The sequence below is a fragment of the Heteronotia binoei genome, chromosome 1, assembly GCF_032191835.1.
Source record: "Heteronotia binoei isolate CCM8104 ecotype False Entrance Well chromosome 1, APGP_CSIRO_Hbin_v1, whole genome shotgun sequence".
Classification (NCBI taxonomy): Eukaryota; Metazoa; Chordata; class Lepidosauria; order Squamata; family Gekkonidae; genus Heteronotia; species Heteronotia binoei.
The window spans coordinates 195,264,385-195,287,980 of NC_083223.1; the positions used below are offsets into that span (position 1 = coordinate 195,264,385).

The window sequence follows — 23,596 nt, forward strand, 5'->3', positions numbered from 1 at the left end:
ACAATGTGACCCTGTCAGCTGGGGCCACCCTCTTGTGGAGAGAAAGAAGGAAATTAAAGAACATTAATGGGGTATTATAACGAGTCATATCTGAACCAGTAAGAGGGCAGCGCAAGCAACTGATCTTGCCCAGACAGTATCGATGGACTGCAATGTGTGTTTTACATGATGATTTAGGACATTTGGGAATTGAAAGGACACTAGAGCTATTTAGGGACAGGTTCTATTGGCCTCAGATGGCAAAAGATGTAGCCAAGAAGAGCCAGATCAGTGCATGCTGTGTTCAATGAAAAACCCTGCCCATTAAGGCAGCTTCTCTAGAGACCATTAGCACCTCTGGCCCAATGGAATTGGTGTGCATTGACTTTTTATTTGTAGAATCTGATAGGCAGAATTATGGAAATATTCTGGTTGTGACAGATCATTTTACACGCTATGCCCAAGCTTATCCAACAAGAGACCAGAAAGCAAGCACTGTTGCAAAAGTACCTTGGGAGAAATTTTTTTCTGTCTATGGATTGCCATCAAGGATTCATTCTGATTAAGGGCCAGATTTTGAGAGCCATCTGTTGAAAGAAGTACTGAGCCTGGCAGGAGTCAAGAAGTCAAGGACTACCCCATATCATCCTCAGGGTGATCCCCAACCAGAAAAATTCAACCGCACTTTGATAAATATGTTGGGCACCCTTTGGGCTGACCAAAAAACCAAATGGAGCCAGTATATCACCTTCCTGGTGCATGCCTACAATGCCACCCGCAATGATTTCACAGGATTTACACCATACTTCCTGATGTTTGGGAGAGAGCCTAGACTCCCAATAGATCGATATTTTGGTGTGTCTGGGAATGGAGATGATACTCGGACTCATCTTCAATATGTGGAAAGGATGAAGCAACAATTGCAGGAGGCCTATCGGCTAGCCAGAGCAGCTGCCTGGAAAAGCACCGATCGCAACAAACATCACTATGATGCCTGAGGGCAGGCAGATGAACTTCTACAAGGGGACCGAGTACTGATCAGAAACCTAGGTCTCCCTGGAAAGCACAAATTGGCTGTTAGATGGAAGGCACTGCCCTATGTTGTAGTCGATAAGTGGGAACTTTGCCAGTCTATAGAGTCAAGCCTGAAGATAGCGATGGGCCTGTGAAAACCCTTCACAGAAATCACTTGCTTCAAGTTGGACAGCTGCAAGGTATACCTGAAGCAGAACTATCTAAAGTCCAGCTTCAGGCTGAAAGGACAGTGAACACTAGCAGGAAACTGAGAAGATAGGGAAACCTGCCTGCTCAGCATTTACAGTTTGGAGAGAACGGTGATACTTCTGAATCGGAGGGTGATGGCTTACAGGGACCTGCCTTGGGGGATCAGATGTGGCCTAAGCAAGTAGATCTTCTGGACAGGATGCCCCCATGTGATGCAACCCAAGGGAGCAGTGTGCCCTGCCCTCTAAATGCAGAAGCTGAGCTCTTTTTGCCACAAGCAGTACTGCAGAATTCAACAGCCACTGAAAATGTAAATGCTGATACAAATCACCCTCCAGTCATGGTAAATGTTAAAGAAGAGAATGTGAGATCTGCATTAACACACAGCCTTGCCCTTTGTTCAGAGTATATTGCGTTTATCATTCTTATAAAACTTTCTCCCAGCTCCATCTTATCCATTACAGCAAACATAAAGTCCCAGTTTAAATTGTCAAATGCTTTCTCTGCATCTGCAAAGAATAATGCTACTTCTTTTTCTGGATGTCTTTCATAATAGTCTACAATATTTACAACAGTCCTAATATTGTCTCTTATTTGTCTTTTGGGAAGAAACCCTGCTTGATCTTCCTTTATAAAGTTTATCAAATGTTGTTTAAGCCGTTCTGCCAAGATTCTTGTAAATATTTTATAGTCATTATTTAATAATGAAATTGGTCTGTAATTTTTTACATTCATGGCATCTCTATCTTCTTTAGGTATCAAGGAAATAACAGCTTCTTTCCATGTATTTGGTACATTCCCTTTTATTCTTATTATATTTATCAACTTCTGCAATTTTGGTATTAATTCGTCCTTAAAAGTTTTAAAATATTTAGTTGTATATCCATCTGGCCCGGGAGCTTTACCATTTTTCATTGCGTTGATTGCTACTTCAATTTCTATCTTTTCAATTGGATCATTCAAAACTTTTCACATATTTTCAGTTAGGGGCTCTATTTTTAACTTTTGTAAATATTCATTCATCTTCTCTTTCTACTTTCTACTTTAACACCTTTAAACAGTTTGGCATAGTACTTAAAAAATTCTCTTTTTATTCCCTCTTGAGTAACCACTTCTCTTCCATCTATCACAATTCTATTAATAATTTTATTTTCTCTCTTTTTCTTCAATTGCCAAGCCAAATACTTTCCCGCTTTATTTGCCCCTTCAAACGATTTCTGCTGAAGAATATGGGGAGTTGGCGGGACTTTCTATAAATAGAGAAAAATCTAAAATTCTGTGTAAGAATATGCAGATGAACAGACAACAAGAATTACAAAGACTAATGGGCTATGAAGTTACCTCCAAGGTAAAGTACCTAGGGGTGGCGATAACAATGAAAAACATTGATCTGTTTAAAAATAATTATGAGAAGTTATGGCATAAAATGGATGAAGATATGCTAAAATAGAGCAAGCTTAATTTGTCATTGCTGGGCAGAATATCTGCAATAAAAATGAATATTTTACCAAGGATAATGTATTTGTTTCAAACTATTCCTATTGTGAAGGATGCCAAACAATTTGATAAATGGCGTAGGAAAATTTCAGAATTTGTGTGGGCTGGGAAGAAGCCAAGGATTAAAATGAAAATTCTGTCAGATACAAAAGAGAGAGGCGGATTTCAACTACCAGATTTAAAATTGTATCATGAAGCAGTTTGTTTAGTATGGATGAAAGAATGGATAACATTGTTAAACAAAAAACTTTTAGTGTTGGAAGGTCATGGAAATAAATTTGGCTGGCACGCATATTTATATTATGGAAAAAAGAGGATGGATGGTCTTTTCTCTCACCATTATATAAGAAGCAACCTATTAAATACATGGATAAAATATAAGAAATATGGAGATGAGAGAAGACCTTTATAGTGCCAGCTGAAGTGAGAGATAACGGCTAAGACAGGCGAAGAAAAGTGGCTGTCATATAATCAATTATTAAAAATACAAAGTGGGAAAATAGAATTGAAAACTGCTGAAGAATTGAGTCATAAATATGATTGGTTTCAAATGCAACAAATAAAAAGCTTGGTGGAGAATGATATCAAAACTGAAGGAATAAGGAAAGAACAAACTGAAATGGAAAAAGTTCTGCTTGTAGACAATGAGAAACTAATTTCAAAAGTATACAAATTACTTTTACAATGGTCTACAGAAGATGTAGTGAAATCTCAAATGATAAAATGGGCAATTAATGTAAACAAAGAAATAAAGATGGAATCTTGGGAATATTTGTGAAAGAACTCTATGAAACTCGCAACATGTCAAAGTATTAAAGAAAACTGTTTTAAGATGATGTATAGATGGTATATGACTCCTAAAAAATTAGCAAAGATGAATAACAAGATGCCAGATAGGTGTTGGAAATGTAAAAAGCATGAAGGTTCTTTCTACCATATGTGGTGGACTTGTGAAAGAGCTAAAATGTTTTGGCAGATGATCCAGCAAGAGATGTCTAATATCTTGGGATATGAGTTTAACAAAGTTGCAGAGACTTTTCTGTTGAGATTACAAATGGAAAAATTTCCAAAAGAAGATAGAACTTTAATCTGGTACTTGCTCTCAGCTGCTAGGACATTGTATGCGCAGTTGTGGAAGCAAGGACTTTCCTTCACACTGGAGGCCTGCTTCTTCTGAGGGACTGTGACTGGACCAGCTTCATCAAGAAGGTAGCACTTCTGGGACACTTACTGCTGGATCTCTGGTTTGGGAAGGGAAAGTACTTTGCTGGTGGGGAGCACTATACCCTGTGTACAAAACTGTGTTTACTCTTATAATAAATAGTTACTTTACTTAAGTCAAGGTGTGTGAATGGGAGGGGGGATTTAAGAAAGGAAGCCTTAAGCCTTGTACTTGCCCTTACTTCCAGTGCCTGGGTTACATTTATATTTATATTCCTTAAAAACATTCAAGGATATAAAGCTTTCCTATTTTCCTCTAAATAGAAAAACATCATCTATCTATGACATTTCCATCCTACCCTTCCTCCAAAAAAGCTCAAGGCTATGGCAGACTGACCATTAAACCAGCTTTTAGATTTCCTACTGGTTGCTGCCCTGCAATGCCACTAGGGTTGCCAGGCCTGTGTTGGAAAATACCTGGAGATTTTGGGGGTGGATCCAGGAGAGGGTGAGGTTTGGGGAGGGGAGGGGGCTCAGCATGGTACAATGGCATAGAGTCCACCCTTCAAAGCAGCCATTTTCTCCAAGGGGGGCTGATCTCTGCCAGCTGGAGATCAGTTGTAAAAGCAGGAGATCTCCAGGCCCCACCTGGAGGCTGGCAACTGTAAGCCACTTATGTTCCAGAACAAATAGACCCAAGCCCCAGTAGCTCTACTAGTGCTGTAGGAATCACTTGACTCAGGCCCTTAAGCGGCAACCCTTAAGCGATTAATGTCCTACTGTAGTACCACTGAAAGTAACAGATGAGCCAACATCAATCATCAGCACAGGTGACCATGTCTAAGCTGAGTGGTCCCTGCAGTGCTGGCTTACAGCATTGCAGCTACCACTTAACTTGGTTTGTTTCTTGACCATTTAAACTTCTCAGCTCCCACTGTTCGTGGCAGCATTCACAGTTCTTGCCCCCTCCTTTTTACTCTCAAAAAATGCCTATGAAGAAGGTACACAGAGAGGCCGTTTTCGCACTTAGCGTTTGCTCCCCTTTTTCCGCGGCGCAATTATGTCCGGATCATTTTTCTCGTTTTCCCACTAGTGACTCTTTGCGGAGTCGCCTTCCCTGAAGCCCCGGCTCAAATCGTTTTCCCACTGGCATCGGCTTGAGTTCGATGCCCTGTCAATCATTTTTTTTTTAAGCGCAAGTCTGGTTGCGTAATGACGTACTAACGTACTAACGTAACATCGAGCTGTTCCCTCCCCTTCTTTTCTTGGACAAACCGCATCACGTGTGCTGCTGCTGCTTATGGATTGGCTGCAGCTGTAGAATCCTCCACAGCCCTTTATGTATTAATGGAAGCATTCACAGTGGAGAATCCTAGCACTAGATTCCCCCCCAAAAAAAAATTCTGAAGCACTAGATTCCCCCCCCCCCAAATTTCCTCCGCTCTCTTTCCCCTCCCCGGCTGGCGCTTGCAACGGGGATCTGACTGATTCCTGCTGCCAGAGCTCCCCCCCCCCGCTCCATTCTCTCCTTCCCCTTCTATGGCGCGTGTGAAGAGCGAGGTCGCGTCTATTTTCTAACCGAGCGGAATGTAGCCAGGGAGAAGAATGCAGGACTCCAACTTCCCATTTTATACATGGCGATTTTGTGCAGGTCCAGAAATCCTGGTGGCACAGCTGAGGGAGGCATTCCCTTTTTAAAACACACACACATGAACGCTTTGGCCCGCACCGGCACTAGATTCCCCCCCCCCAACAATGGTCGTTTTCGCATTATCGAGATAACGCAACAGCGAAATAACGCAACTAAAGTCAATAATAATAAAAAAGATTCTAACGAAACCAATTGAAGTGGCAATTGAGGCTATTCCAGGAGGGTTTTTTTTTTTCTATTTGTTAATTTCGAAATATCGCTATTACGCAAAACTGTGAAGTTTAAAAAAAAAAATGGCCGTGCCGGCACTTTGGGGAAGCACCGCGAAAGGCTGATGATTGGCCAAGCGGGTGGATGGGGTGGGAGGACGGAAAGGGAGAGGGTGACGCCCACAAAGCAGTCGATCCGGCGTGGATGGATTTCGCACAGCAAACTCCGCTGAGTGGATCCGGAGTGGATCCGGAGGTTTTCGGAAACTCCGGCAACATGCTGAAAAACATACTCCGGCGTAAAATCCCTGAAGCGCCGGAGCAAAGCGCAGCGCCGGAGCAACATGTGCAAAATCCAAGAGAAGATCCGGAGGTAAATGGGGCGCTACGCCGGAGCAAACGCTAGTGCGAAAACGGCCAGAGAGTGCAACAGGCCTAAGAGTGATATTCATGGCTGTGTGAGGGTTTTCCCACTCCTATAAGCCAGTGTGGACACTTCTGAACTTTTAATAAAGGATAATGGGCTATATCACAAACTGTCTGCCATGTGGTGTTTTTAAGCCAAACATCCTCCTATGTTGGAGTGGCACTATTTCCAAACAGATATTTCTGGCAGACCCAAAGATACCTCTCATTGTCTTTTGAATCATCCTCTGCTCCACTGAGGTAGAGAGTAGTCATGCAAATGCATTCATAATATGTAAGTGCAATGAGTATTAAATCTCACCAAACACTTTCCTATGCTTATTATCTGTTTAACACCAATACCATAGAAATTCTGTCATATTGCCTCAAAATGACACACACAAACATATGAGAGTTGTATGTGTGATCACTCCTATTTATTATTCACTGGATGCACTTTCAAAATATGTCATATAAGTTAATAAATGCACACATATAAAAATACTTTTAAAAACAGCTAAATACACAAACCCATTTGCAGATAAACAAGGAAGTTTATTAGGACCACTAGATTCAATATGGATTTTGTCCTTTTAATAGTTTTACAATATTTGTAGAGTTCCAGTGTCAGAGACCCAAGCCTAGGTCCCCCTGGGTCACCACTCCTGTTTACCCGAGCAGTACCCAGCCCTGTGTAACCTCCAGGTTAAATGTACACATAAGAACATAAGAGAAGCCATGTTGGATCAGGCCAACGGCCCATCAAGTCCAACACTCTGTGTCACACAGCGGCAAAAAATTTTATATACACACATACACTGTGGCTAATAGCCACTGATGGACCTGTGCTCCATATTTTTATCTAAACCCCTCTTGAAGGTGGCTATACTTGTGGCCGCCACCACCTCCTGTGGCAGTGAATTCCACATGTTAATCACCCTTTGGGTGAAGAAGTACTTCCTTTTATCCGTTTTAACCTTTCTGCTCAGCAATTTCATCGAATGCCCACGAGTTCTTGTATTGTGAGAAAGGGAGAAAAGTACTTCTTTCTCTACTTTCTCCATCCCATGCATTATCTTGTAAACCTCTTATCATGTCACCCCGCAGTCGACGTTTCTCCAAGCTAAAGAGTCCCAAGCGTTTCAACCTTTCTTCATAGGGAAAGTGCTCCAGCCCTTTAATCATTCTAATTGCCCTTCTCTGGACTTTCTCCAATGCTATAATATCCTTTTTGAGGTGTGGCGACCAGAACTGCACACAGTACTCCAAATGAGACCGCACCATCGATTTATACAGTGGCATTATGATACTGGCTGATTTGTTTTCAATTCCCTTCCTAATAATTCCCAGCATGGCGTTGGCCTTTTTTATTGCAGACGCACACTGTCTTGACATTTTCAGTGAGTTATCTACCACGACCCCAAGATCTCTCTCTTGGTCAGTCTCTGCCAGTTCACACCCCATCAACTTGTATTTGTAGCTGGGATTCTTGGCCCCAATGTGCATTACTTTGCACTTGGCCACATTGAACTGCATCTGCCACGTTGACGCCCACTCACCCAGCCTCAACAGATCCCTTTGGAGTTCCTCACAATCCTCTCTGGTTCTCACCACCCTGAACAATTTAGTGTCATCCGCAAACTTGGCCACTTCACTGCTCACTCCCAACTCTAAATCATTTATGAACAAGTTAAAGAGCATGGGACCCAGTACCGAGCCCTGCGGCACCCCACTGCTTACCGTCCTCCACTGCGAAGACTGCCCATTTATACTGACTCTCTGCTTCCTATTACTAAGCCAGTTTTTGATCCACAAGAGGACCTGTCCTTTTACTCCATGACTCTCAAGTTTTCTAAGGAGCCTTTGATGAGGAACTTTATCAAAAGCTTTCTGGAAGTCAAGGTAAACAACATCTATCAGGTCGCCTTTGTCCACATGTTTGTTCACCCCCTCAAAGAAATGTAACAGGTTAGTGAGGCAAGATCTTCCCTTGCAGAACCCATGCTGAGTCTTCCTCAATAACCCGTGTTCATCAATGTGCCTACTCATTCTGTCCTTGATAATGGTTTCTACCAACTTTCCCGGTATTGAAGTCAGACTGACTGGCCTGTAATTTCCCGGATCTCCTCTGGAACCCTTTTTAAAGATGGGGGTGACATTTGCTACCTTCCAGTCCTCAGGAACGGAGGCAGATTTCAATGAAAGATTACAGATTTTGGTTAGATGATCCACAAGTTCAACTTTGAGTTCTTTCAGAACTCTCGGATGTATGCCATCCGGACCCAGTGACTTATTAGTTTTTAATTTGTCTATCAGTTGTAGGACCTCCTCTTTTGTCACCTCAATCTGACTCAGGTCTTTCAACACCCCTTCCAAAATTAGTGGTTCTGGGGCGGGCAAAAAGTTCTCGTCTTCCACAGTGAAGACGGAGGCAAAAAATTCATTTAGCTTCTCAGCCATTTCCCTATCCTCCTTCAGTAATCCTTTTACCCCATGGTCATCCAAGGGCCCCACTGCCTCCCTGGCTGGTTTCCTACTTCTAATATATTTGAAGAAATTTTTATTGTTGGTCTTTATGTTTTTTGCAATATGCTCCTCATAGTCCCTTTTTGCCTGCCTGATCACAGTCTTGCATTTGATTTGCCACAGCCTGTGTTCCCTTTTACTAATCTCACTTGGAGTGGTTTTCCACCGCTTAAAGGAGTCCTTCTTACCTTTTACAGCTTCCATTACTTTGTTTGTTAACCACGCAGGCCTTTTCTTATGCTTGTTTGCGCCTTTCCTAACTTGTGGTATGTATTTTATCTGAGCTTCTAGGATTATAGTTTTAAATAGCGTCCAAGCTTCCCCAAGGGTTTTGACTGTATGTACCTTTCCTTTCAGTTTCCTCCTCACATGCCTCCTCATCTCAGTGTATTTACCCCTTTTAAAGTTAAACGTGGTTGTGGTGGTCTTTTTGGACAACTCCCTATTTATACAAACGGTGAAATCAATAACATTATGGTCACTGCTCCCAAGCGGCGCAATCACTTTTACATCTCTCACCAAGTCTTGGGCATTACTTAGGACCAAATCCAGGATCGCCCCACCCCTGGTAGGTTCTGAGACCATCTGCTCCATAGCACAGTCATTGAGAGCATCAAGAAACTCAATCTCTTTCTCTCGACCAGAACACATATTGACCCAATCAATCTGCGGGTAGTTAAAATCACCTATTACGACACAGTTTTTACGTTTAGCCGCTATCTTTAAGCCTTCCATCATATTATAATCGTCCATAGAGCAGACCTTTACAAAAATATATAAAGTTTATTAAATTTTTTAAAAAAGGATATCACTATGCAGTACAGTCTCTATAGCTTAACAACAGAGAAATAAAAAAGCTGACTTTCTAATACATTTAGTACCTGGAATTAGATGGTACACCTTGCAGCACAAGAGTCCAAGCTGTAGCCCAGGGGTGGCCAAACGTACTTAATGTAAGAGCCACGCAGAATAAATGTCAAGACATGAAAGTAAGATATGGATGGAAGGAAGGAACATAGTTAGGGAGGGAGGCAGATGTAGAAAGAAAACAACTTTAAATGCATTCTCCAAGCTGTTGGCTGGCTTGGCTTGGAGAAGTGATTTAAAAAGACAAATGCCTTCTCCAAGCTGGCTGACAAGGCAATGAGGGCTTCCAGAGCCACACAATACGTGTGGAAGTGCTGCAGTTTGACTACCCCTCCTGTAGCCTAAAGTGTTCTATACATAGCAGTTTATCATGATGTAGCATAACATATCAAAACATAGTAGCATGGCACAAACATATAGTCAACATGGCTTCCCTCTGGCCTATAACTTTATTATAGTCCTTTGTCCTCTGGCACCAGGTGGTTTCTTGGATCCAATCAGGAATCTTTCTTGATGGAACTTTCCAGAAAATTGTAATGTCCACTCCCAATTCTCCCCTCCCTTCTGGTTACACAACTGAGCCCAAGTTCTCATTATTAACCAATTACGACATTCTTGAATCCAGCTTTGAAAAAGGTAACAATGATATCTACAGGAAGGACCAAACTATAGACATGTGCAAACCAGAGTGGGCTGGCTTATAATCACATTAAGCCTTGAGGGAATTAGGGTGCATTGCCTCATGCCATGCTCCAACCTAAAGTGGTTCGTACTTAGCATCACCATCACCATTGTTATGATCTTATTCCAAAAGGAGAGAGTATGCAAAGAAGTGTAGAAGAAATATGTAAATTCAGATTGGATTATTTTTCCCATGATCAGCCCTTTCTGTGTGTTGAGAGGAAGAGAGGAACCAAAAGCATACCTTAAACAGAAATTTGTACTCGATAGCTAAATGAAATCTTTCATTAAATCAACTCTGAAAAAGACCAGCAAGGTTTCTGAGACTGATTTCCCACTCACCTTGTTTCGGTCTCGTTGCTCCTTTTCCCTGCAGGGGTGTTGCTGGTTTCGCACAAGCTGCCCTGGGCTGGCGAGTTGCCCCGCTCCCTTTCAAATTCCCTCTGTGGCAGACTGAAACTGGTTTTCAGAGGATCCTGCCTGCTGTGGAGGGAACTTGAAGAGAGGTGGAGCAACTCACTGGTTGGGGCAGTTTGTGCAAAATCCATCAGCTGCCTCGCGGAGAAGAGGAGAGTGAGAGCGGTGTAAGTTTAGTGGAAAATTGGTCTAAGTTTCCAAAGATTCTCCCAGTAGAATTTTTTTTTTTAGAAAAAAGAAAGGCACACATTTTTAATTACTCAAGGCCATACGCAGAGAGCAATATCTTAATGAAGCTGGATACTGTTAGGATTTGTTGAAAATCACACCTGCCCTAACATTTTCCTGTATTCATAAACTACTTTTGTGTTCTAATTGTTCCCTAAAGCTCTTCTACTAACCATGAATACCTTGAAATTGCTATGTAGACAAAAAGTCACTGTTTACAATTGTCTGCCATGCCTTTCCGTTGAATTATCCTGTTTTCCTGGAGTACATATCCCAATTAAAAGTAGCTTGTCCCAGAAGACCATTGGAAGAGAGTCTACACTAACAAACAATTTAAGTATATGAACAGTAACCTGATCCCTAGAGTATGTTCAATGTAGAGTATGTAATTAGCGGAAAGGTGCCATTTCTGCTGTTAGCAAGAATGCTTAGGCTTAATAAAAATTAAATACTGGTGTTGGCAAGATAGCTCCAGGCAACACACATATATTAACAAAATTACCATTGTCTCTTGCTTTACATTACAAAAACTGGGACACAACTTGACACTAGAACACTGCTGAGTTGGCAATAAAACTACTTCCAGTAGAGCAGCTGTGCTGCCGTCTATGGTGAACTTGCCCTCTTCCTTCATACACAGGATTTTCCCTTCTTTTTTCTTGCTGAGCAACCCTTATATCTATTTTGTTTTGTTTTGTTTGTCTATAATTCTCCCACCCAGACATTTTAATATATCTGTTTTGATGCTGGCCCTGCCCAGGAAACTGAGAGAACAGACGCAATCATCTTCTTATATTCAGCTTCTGAAATGGCACACAAGAGGCTTTTGAAAGTTCAAAATAAACAAAATGTTCTATTTAACTTAAGAGGAGAAAAGCTCAGATGGAATCAATGGCAGGATGTATGAGGTGAACTGCTAATAAAACTGAGGTAATTTTATAGTCACACTAATTCCAAATTATTTATTGCCAACAAGAAAGCATTTCTGCTATTCAAAAATATATTTTAAATTTTTGAGGAAAGAGGCTTCCTTTTTAGTTTCTGCTTAAGCAATCAAGTATAGATTTCTGAGTTTCACTGACTCTTAAGGTCTAGAACAGGGGTGTCAAATAAGCGGCCCATGGGCCAGATCAGGCCCCAGAGGGCTCCTATCAGGCCCACAAGCAACTCACTGTTGCTTGCTTCCTTCTCCCTCTCCTGCTTCCTTCTGCATCACAGCTTGCTTTGCCAGGCTTGCTCAGTCAAGTTACAGAGCAAAGCCTCTATTTTCTCCATTAGCTGACCAGCACATGAAGCAACTTATGTACAAAAGCTCACAATGTCCAGCCATTTCATGTTTTCCGCTGGGTCTTAGGCTTTAAGCATTGACCATGAGATTTTTGTAATGAATGTCAGTAAAACAAAACTAGATTTGCAATTTACAGATACACACCTGAACAATACCTGAACAGCATACTCAAGATTTCTACAACACAGACATTGCCTCCAGATTTTGATGTAATAATTCAGAGCAAGAGGTGTCAGTTATCAGAGAACCAGGTGAAGCAGAAGATCCCCCAATTTGGAGGCCCTCCCCCCACTTCAGGGACATCAGAAAGCAGGGGGGAGGGAAATCTCTGCTGGGCACTCCATTATTCCCTATGGGGACCGATTCCCATAGGGTATAATGAATTAATCTGCACTTATCTGGGGCTCTGGGGGGCTGTTTTTGTTTTGTTTTTTAGTTAGAGACACCAAATTTGCTGCATAGCATCTGGTGCCTCTCCTCAAAACACCCTCCAAGTTTCAAAAAGATTGGACCAGGGGGTCCAATTATATGAGCCCCAAAAGAAGGTGCCCCTATCCTTCATTATTTCCAATGAAGGGAAGGCATTTAAAAGGAGTGCGGCTCCTTTAAATGTGATGACCAGAACTCTCTTTGGAGTTCAATCGTGCTTGTCACAACCTTGCTCCTGGTTCCACCCCCAAAGTCCCCAGATATTTCTTGAATTGGACTTGACACCCCTATCAGAGACTGTTAAATAAACAAAATATTACAAGAGTGCTAATGTTTTAATCATGCTTTTTTAAAAGGTCTTTTAAATCTTTAACTGTGTTTGTGTCCTTTATAAAGCTGATATATCTGCTACCTGGCATTACATTTTATGACACACATGGCCCAGCCCAAGAAGGTTTCATTTATGTCAGATCCAGCCCTCATAACAAATGAGTTTGACATCCCTAGCCTAAAAGGCAGGAACATACCAACAAGTTCCCCAAATCCTTCTACATACACAGACCAGGGATCAACTCCTCTTTTAAGAGCTATCTTCCCTTTTCACTGGGCAGTAATTACTTCTCTTAACTAGAAGCAATTTCCCTTTTTTGGCTTGAGTGAGGATTCTCTCTGTTCCTCTTACTCCTTTTGTGACTTTCCCAGGACACACTCCATGCTTAACTGTCTCTTCTTTAACTGTCAGTCCCAACTATCATTTCTTAACTTACTCTCTCCGCAAAATTCTGTTTGAACAGCCTGTCACTTAAGGGTTCTCAGACTCTGCTAGGCATTAACTCTTGACAGTTTGTCACACTATATTTTAGCAAAAAACAACAACAGAGTACTACAACAGATGACACTACATTGTTGGTACAAAATAGTGAAGAGCTGAAATAACTACTGATGAAGGTTAAAGTACCAAAGCAGGACTACAGCTGAACATCAAGAAGACAAAAGTAATGACTACTGATTCAAGAATTACAAACGTCCAGGCTGATGATAAACAAATTGAAATTGCTAAAGATTTTCTATTCCTTAATTCAAACAACTAGACTGCAACCAAGAAATCAAAAGGAGATTGAGACTATGAAGGGCAGCTAGCTGTGAAGGAGCTAGAAAAGATCCTTATGTGTAAGAGCAACTAAGATCAAGGCAATTCATTCCCCATTGCTATGTATGGGTGTGAAAGCCAATCAATTAAGACAAAGTAGGTTCTAGAGTAAATAAATCAAGTCTGAATGCTATTGAAGCTAAAATGACTAAACTGAGGCTATCATACTTTGGTCACACTATGAGAAGACAAGAGTCACTGAAAAAGACAGTAATGCTAAGAAAAGTTTAAGGAAGCAGGAAAAGAGGAGGACTCAACATGAAATGGATAGACTCAATTAAGGAAGCCACAGCCCTCAGTTTGCAAGACCTTAGCAATGCTGTTAATTATAGGATATTTTGGAGGTCATTAATGCATAGGGTCACCATAAGGCAGAGGCAACATGGTGGCCCTTAACACACACACACACACACACACACACACAAACTGCAGCACCTTAAAGGCTAACAAATGTATTATGGCATTAGCTTTCAAAGGCTTGAAAGCTGAAAAAAGCACAGAGGACAGCAACCAAGATAGAGCTGGAAAAAGCACAGAGGATGGCAACCAAGATGATTAGGGGCTTGGAGCACCTTCCCTATGAGGAAAGACTGAAGAGTCTGAGACTTTTCAGTTTAAAAAAGAGATGACTAGTAAATAGATGGACCATTGGTCTGATCCAGCAGGGCTCTTTTTACGTTCCTGTGTTAATTTCACTGAGTTAATGGACTGGACAGAACAGTGAAAATGCTGGCTATCTATACACACAGGCCCAGTACTAGTGGTAAATGTAGTTTTCAAACCAAGATTAAAAGATAAACATGTTGGGGCAGATCTCACTTTATTTCACCAACCATCCTGCAAGAAGATCAAATCAGTCAGTCCTAAGCAAAATCAACCCTGACTGTTCCCTGGAAGGTCAGATGCTGAAGCTGAAACTCAAATACTTTGGCCACCAAAGGAAAAGGGAGCACTCACTGGAGAAGATCCTGATGCTGGGAAAGACAGAAGGCAAAAGAAGAAGGGGACGGCAAAAGATGAGATGGCTGGACAGCATTACTGATGTAACTAGCATGAATTTGAGCAGGCTTCAAAGGATGGTGGAAGACAGGAGGACCTGGCATGACTTGGTCCATGAGCTCGCAAACAGCTGGACTCGGCTGTGTGATTGAACAAGAACAAATAACAACCATGGGTCTATCTCAGATAATAATAGGCCCAGCACACTGTGCTGGTCACACTCTATCTGGTGTTCTGCTCTGGGTTTGAAGAAGGTGATCTGAACATAGTGGGACTGAAAATGGTACCCTTGCCATGCACAAATCACTACTTGCTAGGATTTAGACTTAGAAGGATATCAAGATTCCACAGGGTGGGATATCAATTAAGATGATATGCCCCTGTAGCCTGATATATCTGACAGGTTTTCTGATGGCATTTGGTGATTTTCTTGCTGATATGGGTCCAAACTCCTATGGATGTCCTGGTTGATCTCTGGAATGAGGAAATGACCCAGGCAATTGACATGATCACTCCTAGGCTTCCTCTCTCTGGTCTAAGAGCCTAAACAGCCCCTTGGTTTACTGAGGGGCTGCAGATGTTGAGAAGACAAGAGAGACACCTAGGGATGAATCCAACAAGACACAGACTAGAACTCATTTTAAAGCCTGTGACAGGGACGGCAGCAAAAATTATACATATTTCTCTGACACATTCACACAGTATAGACCTGAAGAAATGTTCCAAAATGTCAGGGACCTACTGAATTTGACCTAACAACATCAACTACACCATCTTATTCACTTGTTCATCTTCCAACATTGTGTATGCCATTAAATGCCAACAATGCCCTTCAGTTCTCACATAGGACAAACAGGTCAAACTCTACACCAAAGGATAAATGGACACAAATCTGACATCAAGAATCACAACACTGAGAAATATGTAGGAGAACACTTCAGCCTTCCAGGACACTCAATGGGTGACTTCAAAGTAGCTGTTTTATTGCAAAGGAATTTCAGAAACAGAACTGCTCTACAGAGAACAGCTCGGAGAGTACTGTGACTGACCCAAGGTCACGTCAGCAGCTGCATGTGGAGAAGTGGGAAATCAAATCTGGTTCTCCAGATTAGAGTCCACCACTCTTAATCACTACATCAAACTGGTTTAAATAATAAATATAGCTGAAGATAAGGGACAGATAAAAGGAGGGAAGGAGAGAAGGAAGCAGGGAAAGTGAGATGCCTCCCATAAGCCCTTGCAGGTTCTCCACCACATAACTGCCCCCGGTCCAGCCTGGCTGGCACTGTGTAAGTCAGCCAGAGTTTTCCCAGATAAAGGCTGTCATGGAGAGTGAAGGAAGGAAAGCTGAAGTTGTGAGGAACAGAATCAGATAAAAGTAAATGGGTTGGTTGGAGGGAAAGTGAGAAGGATGCAGGGAAAGTGAGATTCCCCTCACAAGTCCTTGTGGGTTTCCCACTTAGAATGATATAATCACTTATCATTGTTTTTTTTTATTCTACCTGTCTCCAAGAGCTCAGGGAGTCATGTATAGCTCTCTCCTCTTCTGTTTCATCCTCAAAACAGCCTTGAGATAGTTTATAGCTTTATAGCTGAGCGTGCTTTTTGAACTCTAGTCTCTTTATTCAAAGTCCAGCACTAACCACTGCACTATACTAGCTCTCAAGAGAAACATCTATCATCTACATGTTCACACTAGGCAATAGGGCAATTGCTTATAGTGATTACTTTCAGCTAAAGTTTACTCATTTTAAGCATCTACTTTTTAAAAGCCAGAACTGAGTTTTTCATAAGTTGGGGTTGATTCACTGTCTGAAAAAGCATCTCTCAAAGCACCTATAGAAGACCTTTCAACAACAAGCAATAAATACATCCTCTCCATATCTGCTGAGAAGGGAGTTTGTTTCTGTAAAGATCTAAGTTTTAAACATTACAAGGATCTCTATAGTTACAGGACATGGAATAAGGAAATAGGAGAGGAGTATACAGACATGCAGGAATACAAGGAGGCTCAGAGCAATGCCACACATTACCATTGCTTGGAAAATTCTAGTTTTATATAGCAAACATGTAACATGTGGACATTATATTCATATGTACAAGCATATTAAAATGTTTGTGTATACTCTTAGAAATATGATTTGGTATCAGTTTCTAGATGTGTGCACACAGGAAACTAAAAATTATATGACGTGTATGATATCATATGACCTGTACCTTTGCTTCCCATAGTGTTCATAATGTGTAAAGCTGCTCTGAGAAACGATGCTTGAGTTGTAAAGATTACTAGAAATATAATAAATTATCCATTGCTCAGGAAGTTACAAAGGAGAGAGCACTCAAACTTCTGCTTTCCTATCCAGCTGGTTCCCATGCAGCTGACAAACAGCTGAAAGTTCAGATTCATAATAGGAAAAATTGCTGTTAATCACATTGTGGTTATGTAAATGCTTAGAAACAAGCTTGGTCACAAAGATATATAAGGTCTCATGTCAGATATATATTATACTTCCCAAAGTCCTTCCACTGCATTCATAAATGAGATTATTAAAGTGAATCCGATAATGTTCTGAAAAGTTCATTTATTTTAGGATATTATTGACTGATAGAAGTTCCTTCTAATTAGCTTCCTTCCTCTTCTTCAAAGGTCATTTCATTTTCATTTCAGCTCTGCTGTTACCACCTCTTTCCTCAAGACAATGGAAGGGGGACCTTAGCTACCTTAGCTACTGTTTCTATAGTACAAATGTGTTGGCTCAGATCCCTTCCAACAATATGTAACCAGCACAGGATAACACTTACCTTTCTCAGAAGAAAGCAGATCCGTTCAATATTTCTCAATCGCTCTCTCTGTCAAAGAAAGAAAGAGGGGAATGTGGGGAGATAGTAAGAAATATTAGAAACTCTTGTAAATGAAGGAAATACTTCACAAATTTAATTACTCCAGTTTAGGTGGCCTTCAAATGATTCTGGATGAATTTCATTAGTAATGAATAGTGCCACATTTGTATTCGCTGTTTCAGAAGTTAGTAAGCATTGGAGCAGATTCATCTCTACACACAGAAGTTCCATTAAAGCAATACTAATTATTTCTACAGTGCTTTCAAAAAGTGACAGACAGAAACTGTCACAGTAATCCTTGCAACAGTCCTGTAAGGTAGATGCCCAAAGGACAAGGCAAAGTCTGCTGCATGACACCAGGCCATCCCAAGGGCAAAGTCTGGAACATCAGGTCGAGCTTGATCAAAACCTGTTTGTGTGTCTATGCAGATCATACTCAATATATACAGGACCATGTGAAATGAATGGGGGGAAATCTATATCAAGATATTTAAACAGCAAGCAAACAAAACCAAATGCCCAAATTTTATTGCATCGTGACAAAGAATGCTTTGGAACATGGCTGAGAGTCATTTCACTACCATTTATGTTCCTGTATCATGCAGAAATGTTAAGAGATTTTTTTTTTGAGAGAGAGAGAGAAAGCAAACATTGGGCATGGGAAACTTTGGGCTGGCACATGATCACTGAATGCCCAAGATCAGGGCCAGTTTAAAAAACAATAGGCACAAAGAAAAGCCAGTGGGGCTCAGTGCTGAGAGGCAAAAGACAGTTAGGAAGCAGGTGCCCCTACAGGAAAGTTTGCTCTTCTGAACAAAACTTCTCAATGTGTAACCCTGCAAATGAGTATGATTGACAGTTGCCTATAAATATGCTATCTCTGTTGTGTCCCCCACTTCTGTCCTTCCACAAACTGTGTAAACCAAAATGGTTCAGGAAGGCATTTCTATAAAGGGAATACGAATGTGGTATACCAGGGTCACTATGAAGAGGAAGGCAATGGCAAACCATCTCTATTAGTTTCTTGCCTTGAAAATCATACAAGGTCACAGTAAATTGGCTGCAACCTGACAACACTTTACATGCTCATACATCGAGTTCCCTTAATGAATGCCCAGGGCTTTTTTTGTAGCAGGAACTCCTTTGCATATTAGGCCACACACACCCTGAGGTAGCCAATCCTCCAAGGGCTTTCGGGTCTCTTAGTACAGGGCCTACTGTAAGCTCCAGGAGGACTGGATACATCAGGGGTGTGTGGCCTAATATGTAATATGGCTGAGGACCCATCTACCTTAGGGACCATCTCTCCCCATATGTTCCCCATAGGGTACTTAGATCTGGGACACAGAATCTGTTATTGATCCCTGGGCCGAGGGAGGCAAGATTGAAGACCACTAGAGAGAGAGCCTTCTCCATAGCGGCCCCCTGTTGGTGGAACCAATTTCCGGAAGACCTTCCCCAGTTCCACGAGGCTTGTAAGACAGCTCTGTTTTGACTCACCTTCAACTGATAGTAGTATATGAGGATACCCAATGAGGGCTGAAGACACTGAAAATAACACTAGCACCAAATTGTTTTAATATGTTTTAATTATTCATTGTTTAACTTGTTCAATGTTTTAACTGTTAAAGTTCAGAACTGTAAATGTTTTATTGTTGTGGGCCACCTTGAGCCTGCTTCGGCAGGGAGAGCAGGATATAAATCCAATAAAATAAAATAAATATAAATATAAAGGAGTTTCTGCTACAAAAAAAAAGCCCCGTGAATGCCCATAGATACCATGATGCCCGAAAACTCTTCAAAAAGTGAGTAGGGGCACTGTGAATCTGGGCTTTTTATTGGCTGCCCTTATTCAAATAAAAGTGTTTTGCATAGCTGCAATAGCAGATGCAGCCAGAGAATCAAGAGAACTAGTAACTTTCTTTCTCATGTACTTAATAATGCACTTTCAGTCCACTTTTAATGCACTTTAGTGATCTCTTTAAAGTTTAAAGGGACTGCACAAGAAAGTTATTTCTGCAAACTCTGTTTTAAGGTACTGTGGTCCCTTTCAATGGGATTTACAGGGTCATGAATCACAAGCTGATTTGGTTTGTAAATGAACCTCTTGGTTCACTTCAGTTCACAAACCATGAACCAACATAAATCACATTTTTTTCAATTTGTGCCTATCTCTAACCTTGACAGGCCAATTACTAGACTGCACAAGGCAGCTTCATGTGTTCAATGTGATTGCCATGTAATGCTTTTGAATGAGAGATGCATTTCATTTAGCTCTACCTCCTGTGGCAGCTATTTTAGGTTTGGCTCCATCTCCTATGACAACCATTTTAGGGTGGTACTCACTAAGCCCTTTTCCTATCAGGTATGAGAATGCCACTTCTAGCACTCCAGTTTACATTGTCGAAGGCTTTCACAACTGGAGTCCATTGGTTGTTGTAGATTTTCTGGGCTTTATGGCCGTGTTCTTGTGACGTTTTGCCAGCAACTGTGACTGGCATCCTCAGAGGGTAACCCAGAAAACTGGAGTTCTCTCTAGGTCAAATTGAGAAGACATTGGTAGGCAGGTAATGTATATCTACTCAGGCAGGTGGGGTAGGGTTGAGTCGGGAGTATACTGCATACCCTGCAGTTGTCGACAAGTTTGCATCAGGACCACACAATGTAGCATCCAGACAAGAATAAAAGAACATGAAAGACACTGCAGACTTGGCCAACCTGAAAAATCAGCAGTGGCTGAACATAGTCTAACTCAAACAGAACACTGTATCTTATTTCAAGACACTGTAATGCTGGACAACACATCCAATTACCATATTAGATTACACAGAAAAGCCATTGAAATCCATAAACATAAACACAATTTCAACAGGAAGGAAGTTTAAAAATGAATAGGGCATGGCTTCCAATCCTGAAAAACAAAATGCCCTACAGCTTACAACAGCACTACAGATTAGATTAGAATTTCAATAGCCAATTCATATACAAAAGAACCCCTCAGGTAAGCTCCTCTATTAGCATGTCACAGCCCAGGAAGCTACCACAAGATAATAACTCAACCCTACCCCACCTGCTTGAGTAGATATAAATTACCTGCCTACCTACCAACTTCTCAATTTGACCCAGAGAGAACTCCAGTTTTCTGGGTTACACCTCTGAGGATGCCAGTCACAGTTGCTAGTGAAATGTCAAGTCTCACAAGAACATGGCCACACAGCCCGGAAAATCTAAAACAACCACTCCAGTGTAGCTTTAACTTCAACTGCGTTTAGCAGACACTGCCACTTGCCTTGTGTGGTTTTTATGTATGCATCTCACTATTCAGCTTGGTCCACTGATTTTCAGAGATGCTGTGACTCCTTTCTCCTTCAGGTACTATTTAGATAAATGTGGATGTTGTGCCTCTTAGCCATGCAATGTATCAGCTACTACATCAGGGTGAATTCTTTCAATTTTGAATCAAATTTAATTTAATTTGCTACAATGGCTATCTCAAGGCAAGATGGTACACGAATGCCTAGCTATTATCAGCACTACTCTTGAGTGGTCAGCATGCACAGTAATGCAGCCTTGGAAAAGACAAATCCTTTCCTACAGAACTTAAAACGTTTAAAGGGGAAAAATTACTTGCTAAAAGGCTGGCTATAGTTAGGCATCAAGAGGCGTTTGAGTTCTGTGTTCCTACCTAGAAACAGCAGAATGGTTATTACAAATGATCAGGATAAAACAGGACAAAATCTACAAATCAGTCTCTGAGTCACACATTATTGGGAGCAATTATGTAAGAAATTGCTTACTCTGAGCCACCTGTGGGCTGTTTCACACAGCTATTTTTCCATGACAAATTTAATTTTGAGCAGATGCTCTACAGCAGAGGCTTCAGTGAAGCCTGTACTTGTGAATGGGTTGCTCACATTTACCCACTGAGCTAGATTCTCCCCCACAGATACACATACAAAGTGGGAGAGGGACCACAACATAGCGGTAGAACACATGTTTTGCATGTAGAAGGTTCTGTCCTTGTGATCTTCAGTTAAAAGAATCTCTGGTACCATGGTGGATGGACTTTGGAGAGTCACTGACACTCAAAAGAGCAGCATTGCCCAATTGGACCAATACCGGTATAAGGCAGCCTTATATAATCACTAATTTGCCACCACATGCCCACAACCTTGCCTTATTTTATTTGATTCGTAACAGTAGGAATATGAGGACACAAGCCACCTTGAGAAATCATTAGGACTAATTCATACAATCCAAAATGTATTTTTCATACATCATTACCCGTAAAAACACATCCTTGTAACAGAGAGGCAGAATAATCAGCTAATGGTTTCAGTGTGTCCAGCTGTGTGTGGCATGCATTGAGCTTGCCTTGCAAGCAGAATACATTTTTGGTTGTGTGCATCAGCCCTTAGTTTCTGCTTTTCCATTCCATCATTTCTGAATCAGAAATTATTGTATGAAGGTTTACTGCATAATTTCATTACATCAAAATGAGCTTCATGTTAGTTTCAGGCAATTCTACATCCTTATTCAAAAATCTTGTCTGACATCTTAGTATTTTTTATCAAAACTAGTTATTGCAAAATATCAGAACAGAACATACCGCATGTGCTGGATTACACTGGTCTATGGGGCTCTTGAAGTCTGTCTTTAATTCATCAAATGCAATTATCTGCAAGAGAAATTTTTTCAAACATTGCAATTACAGTAGTACTAGTTGGAAATTTAAGTTGCTTCACCATTATTGGCAACAAAATGTATTATCTTATTCCAATTTTACTTTAATAAATTTGATGTGGATTAGTTCCAGCACAGATGTGGTCCTGACAAATTCATTTCACATAGTAGGATATTACGCAATTTTTTTAAAAAAGTTATAATGGCTGGTTGTCTCAGAACCCATGTTTCAGGACCTACACTGAAGAAATCTTCTCCAACTACTAGTAATTGCATCTTACAGATAAAATCTAGAAGCAGCAGCATATTCAGCAAATGGACTATAGAGGTGAAGGACAGTTCTAACTATGAACTTTTTCCACTGCTGAAGATTATCTTTTCCACATTTGGCTGTAAACAGTAAGGGGTGGGAGTAGGGTTTCCAGGTCCCTCCTGGCCACTAGCAGGGGATTGAGGGATCAGGCTGCCAGATCCAGGTTGGGAAATTTGCGGGTGGAGTTTGGGGAGGACAGGGATCTTAGTGGAGTACAAGTTCATTGAGTCCACCCTCCAAAGCATCCATTTTCTCCAAGGAAACTGATCTCTGTAGTCTGGAGATGAGGTATAGTTCCAGGAGATCCCCAGATCCCACTTGAAGGCCGGTATCGCTAGGTGGGAGGCCCTCGTAGCACTTAGTACAGATGTATAACTCCCATAAAAATCCACACAGAGAGGCCAGTTCCTACTTTATTTATTTATTTCATGAGATTTGTATCCCACCCTCAGCTGCAAGTGAGCTCAGGGTAGGCTTCCCAATCTCCAGGTTCCAGCAGGGGATCTCCCGGTTTTACAGGCTTCCCCCCGCCCCCAGCCAGCTGGCCGGCGAGGGAAGCCCTGCTCCCACAGCCACCATGCACCTCTAGATCTCCAGCAGGTTTAGAAACCTGCAAACAGGTCCCGTTTCAAAATGTGTGTGTGCTTGTATGTGTACCTTTAAATAAGAACAGGAAGCAGGAAGTACTTCATAGGGAAGGGTCAGAAGCACAGTCCCTCCATTTGTTTTGCTTTCATTTCAGAGCAATTAAGAGTGTATGTGTGTGTGAGAGAGAGAGCAGCATAGCCCCTGTTTTTTTCAGATGTGGTTGTGGAGGAACCAGACCCAGTAAGTGTGTGGGTGTGTGAGAGAGGGTTGCCAATCCCCAAGTTTGGAGGCACTCCCCCCACTTTAGGGTCATCAGAAAGCCGGGGGGGGGGTCTACTGGGCACTCTTTTATTTCCTATGGAGAATGATTCCCAAAGGGAATAATGGGGAATTGATCCACAGGTATCAGGGGCTCTGAGGGGGCTGTTTTTTGAGGTAGAGTCACCAAATCTTCAGTATA

General features: G+C 41.5%; 1 protein-coding gene across 2 annotated transcripts in view; it reads right to left on the minus strand.

Annotated features, from left to right (window-relative positions):
- The window catches only part of CNIH3 (cornichon family AMPA receptor auxiliary protein 3), a 180,976-nt gene that overhangs the window by 81,332 nt on the left and 76,048 nt on the right, over positions 1-23,596 (minus strand). The window contains exons 2-3 of one of the 2 annotated variants that reach the window (XM_060245980.1): positions 22,162-22,230; positions 17,514-17,561 (exon numbers count right to left, since the gene is read on the minus strand). In XM_060245980.1, the coding sequence (XP_060101963.1) occupies positions 17,514-17,561; positions 22,162-22,230 (117 nt within the window). The remainder of the gene's footprint in view (positions 1-17,513; positions 17,562-22,161; positions 22,231-23,596) is intronic. The other variant, XM_060245989.1, reaches the window with a different exon arrangement.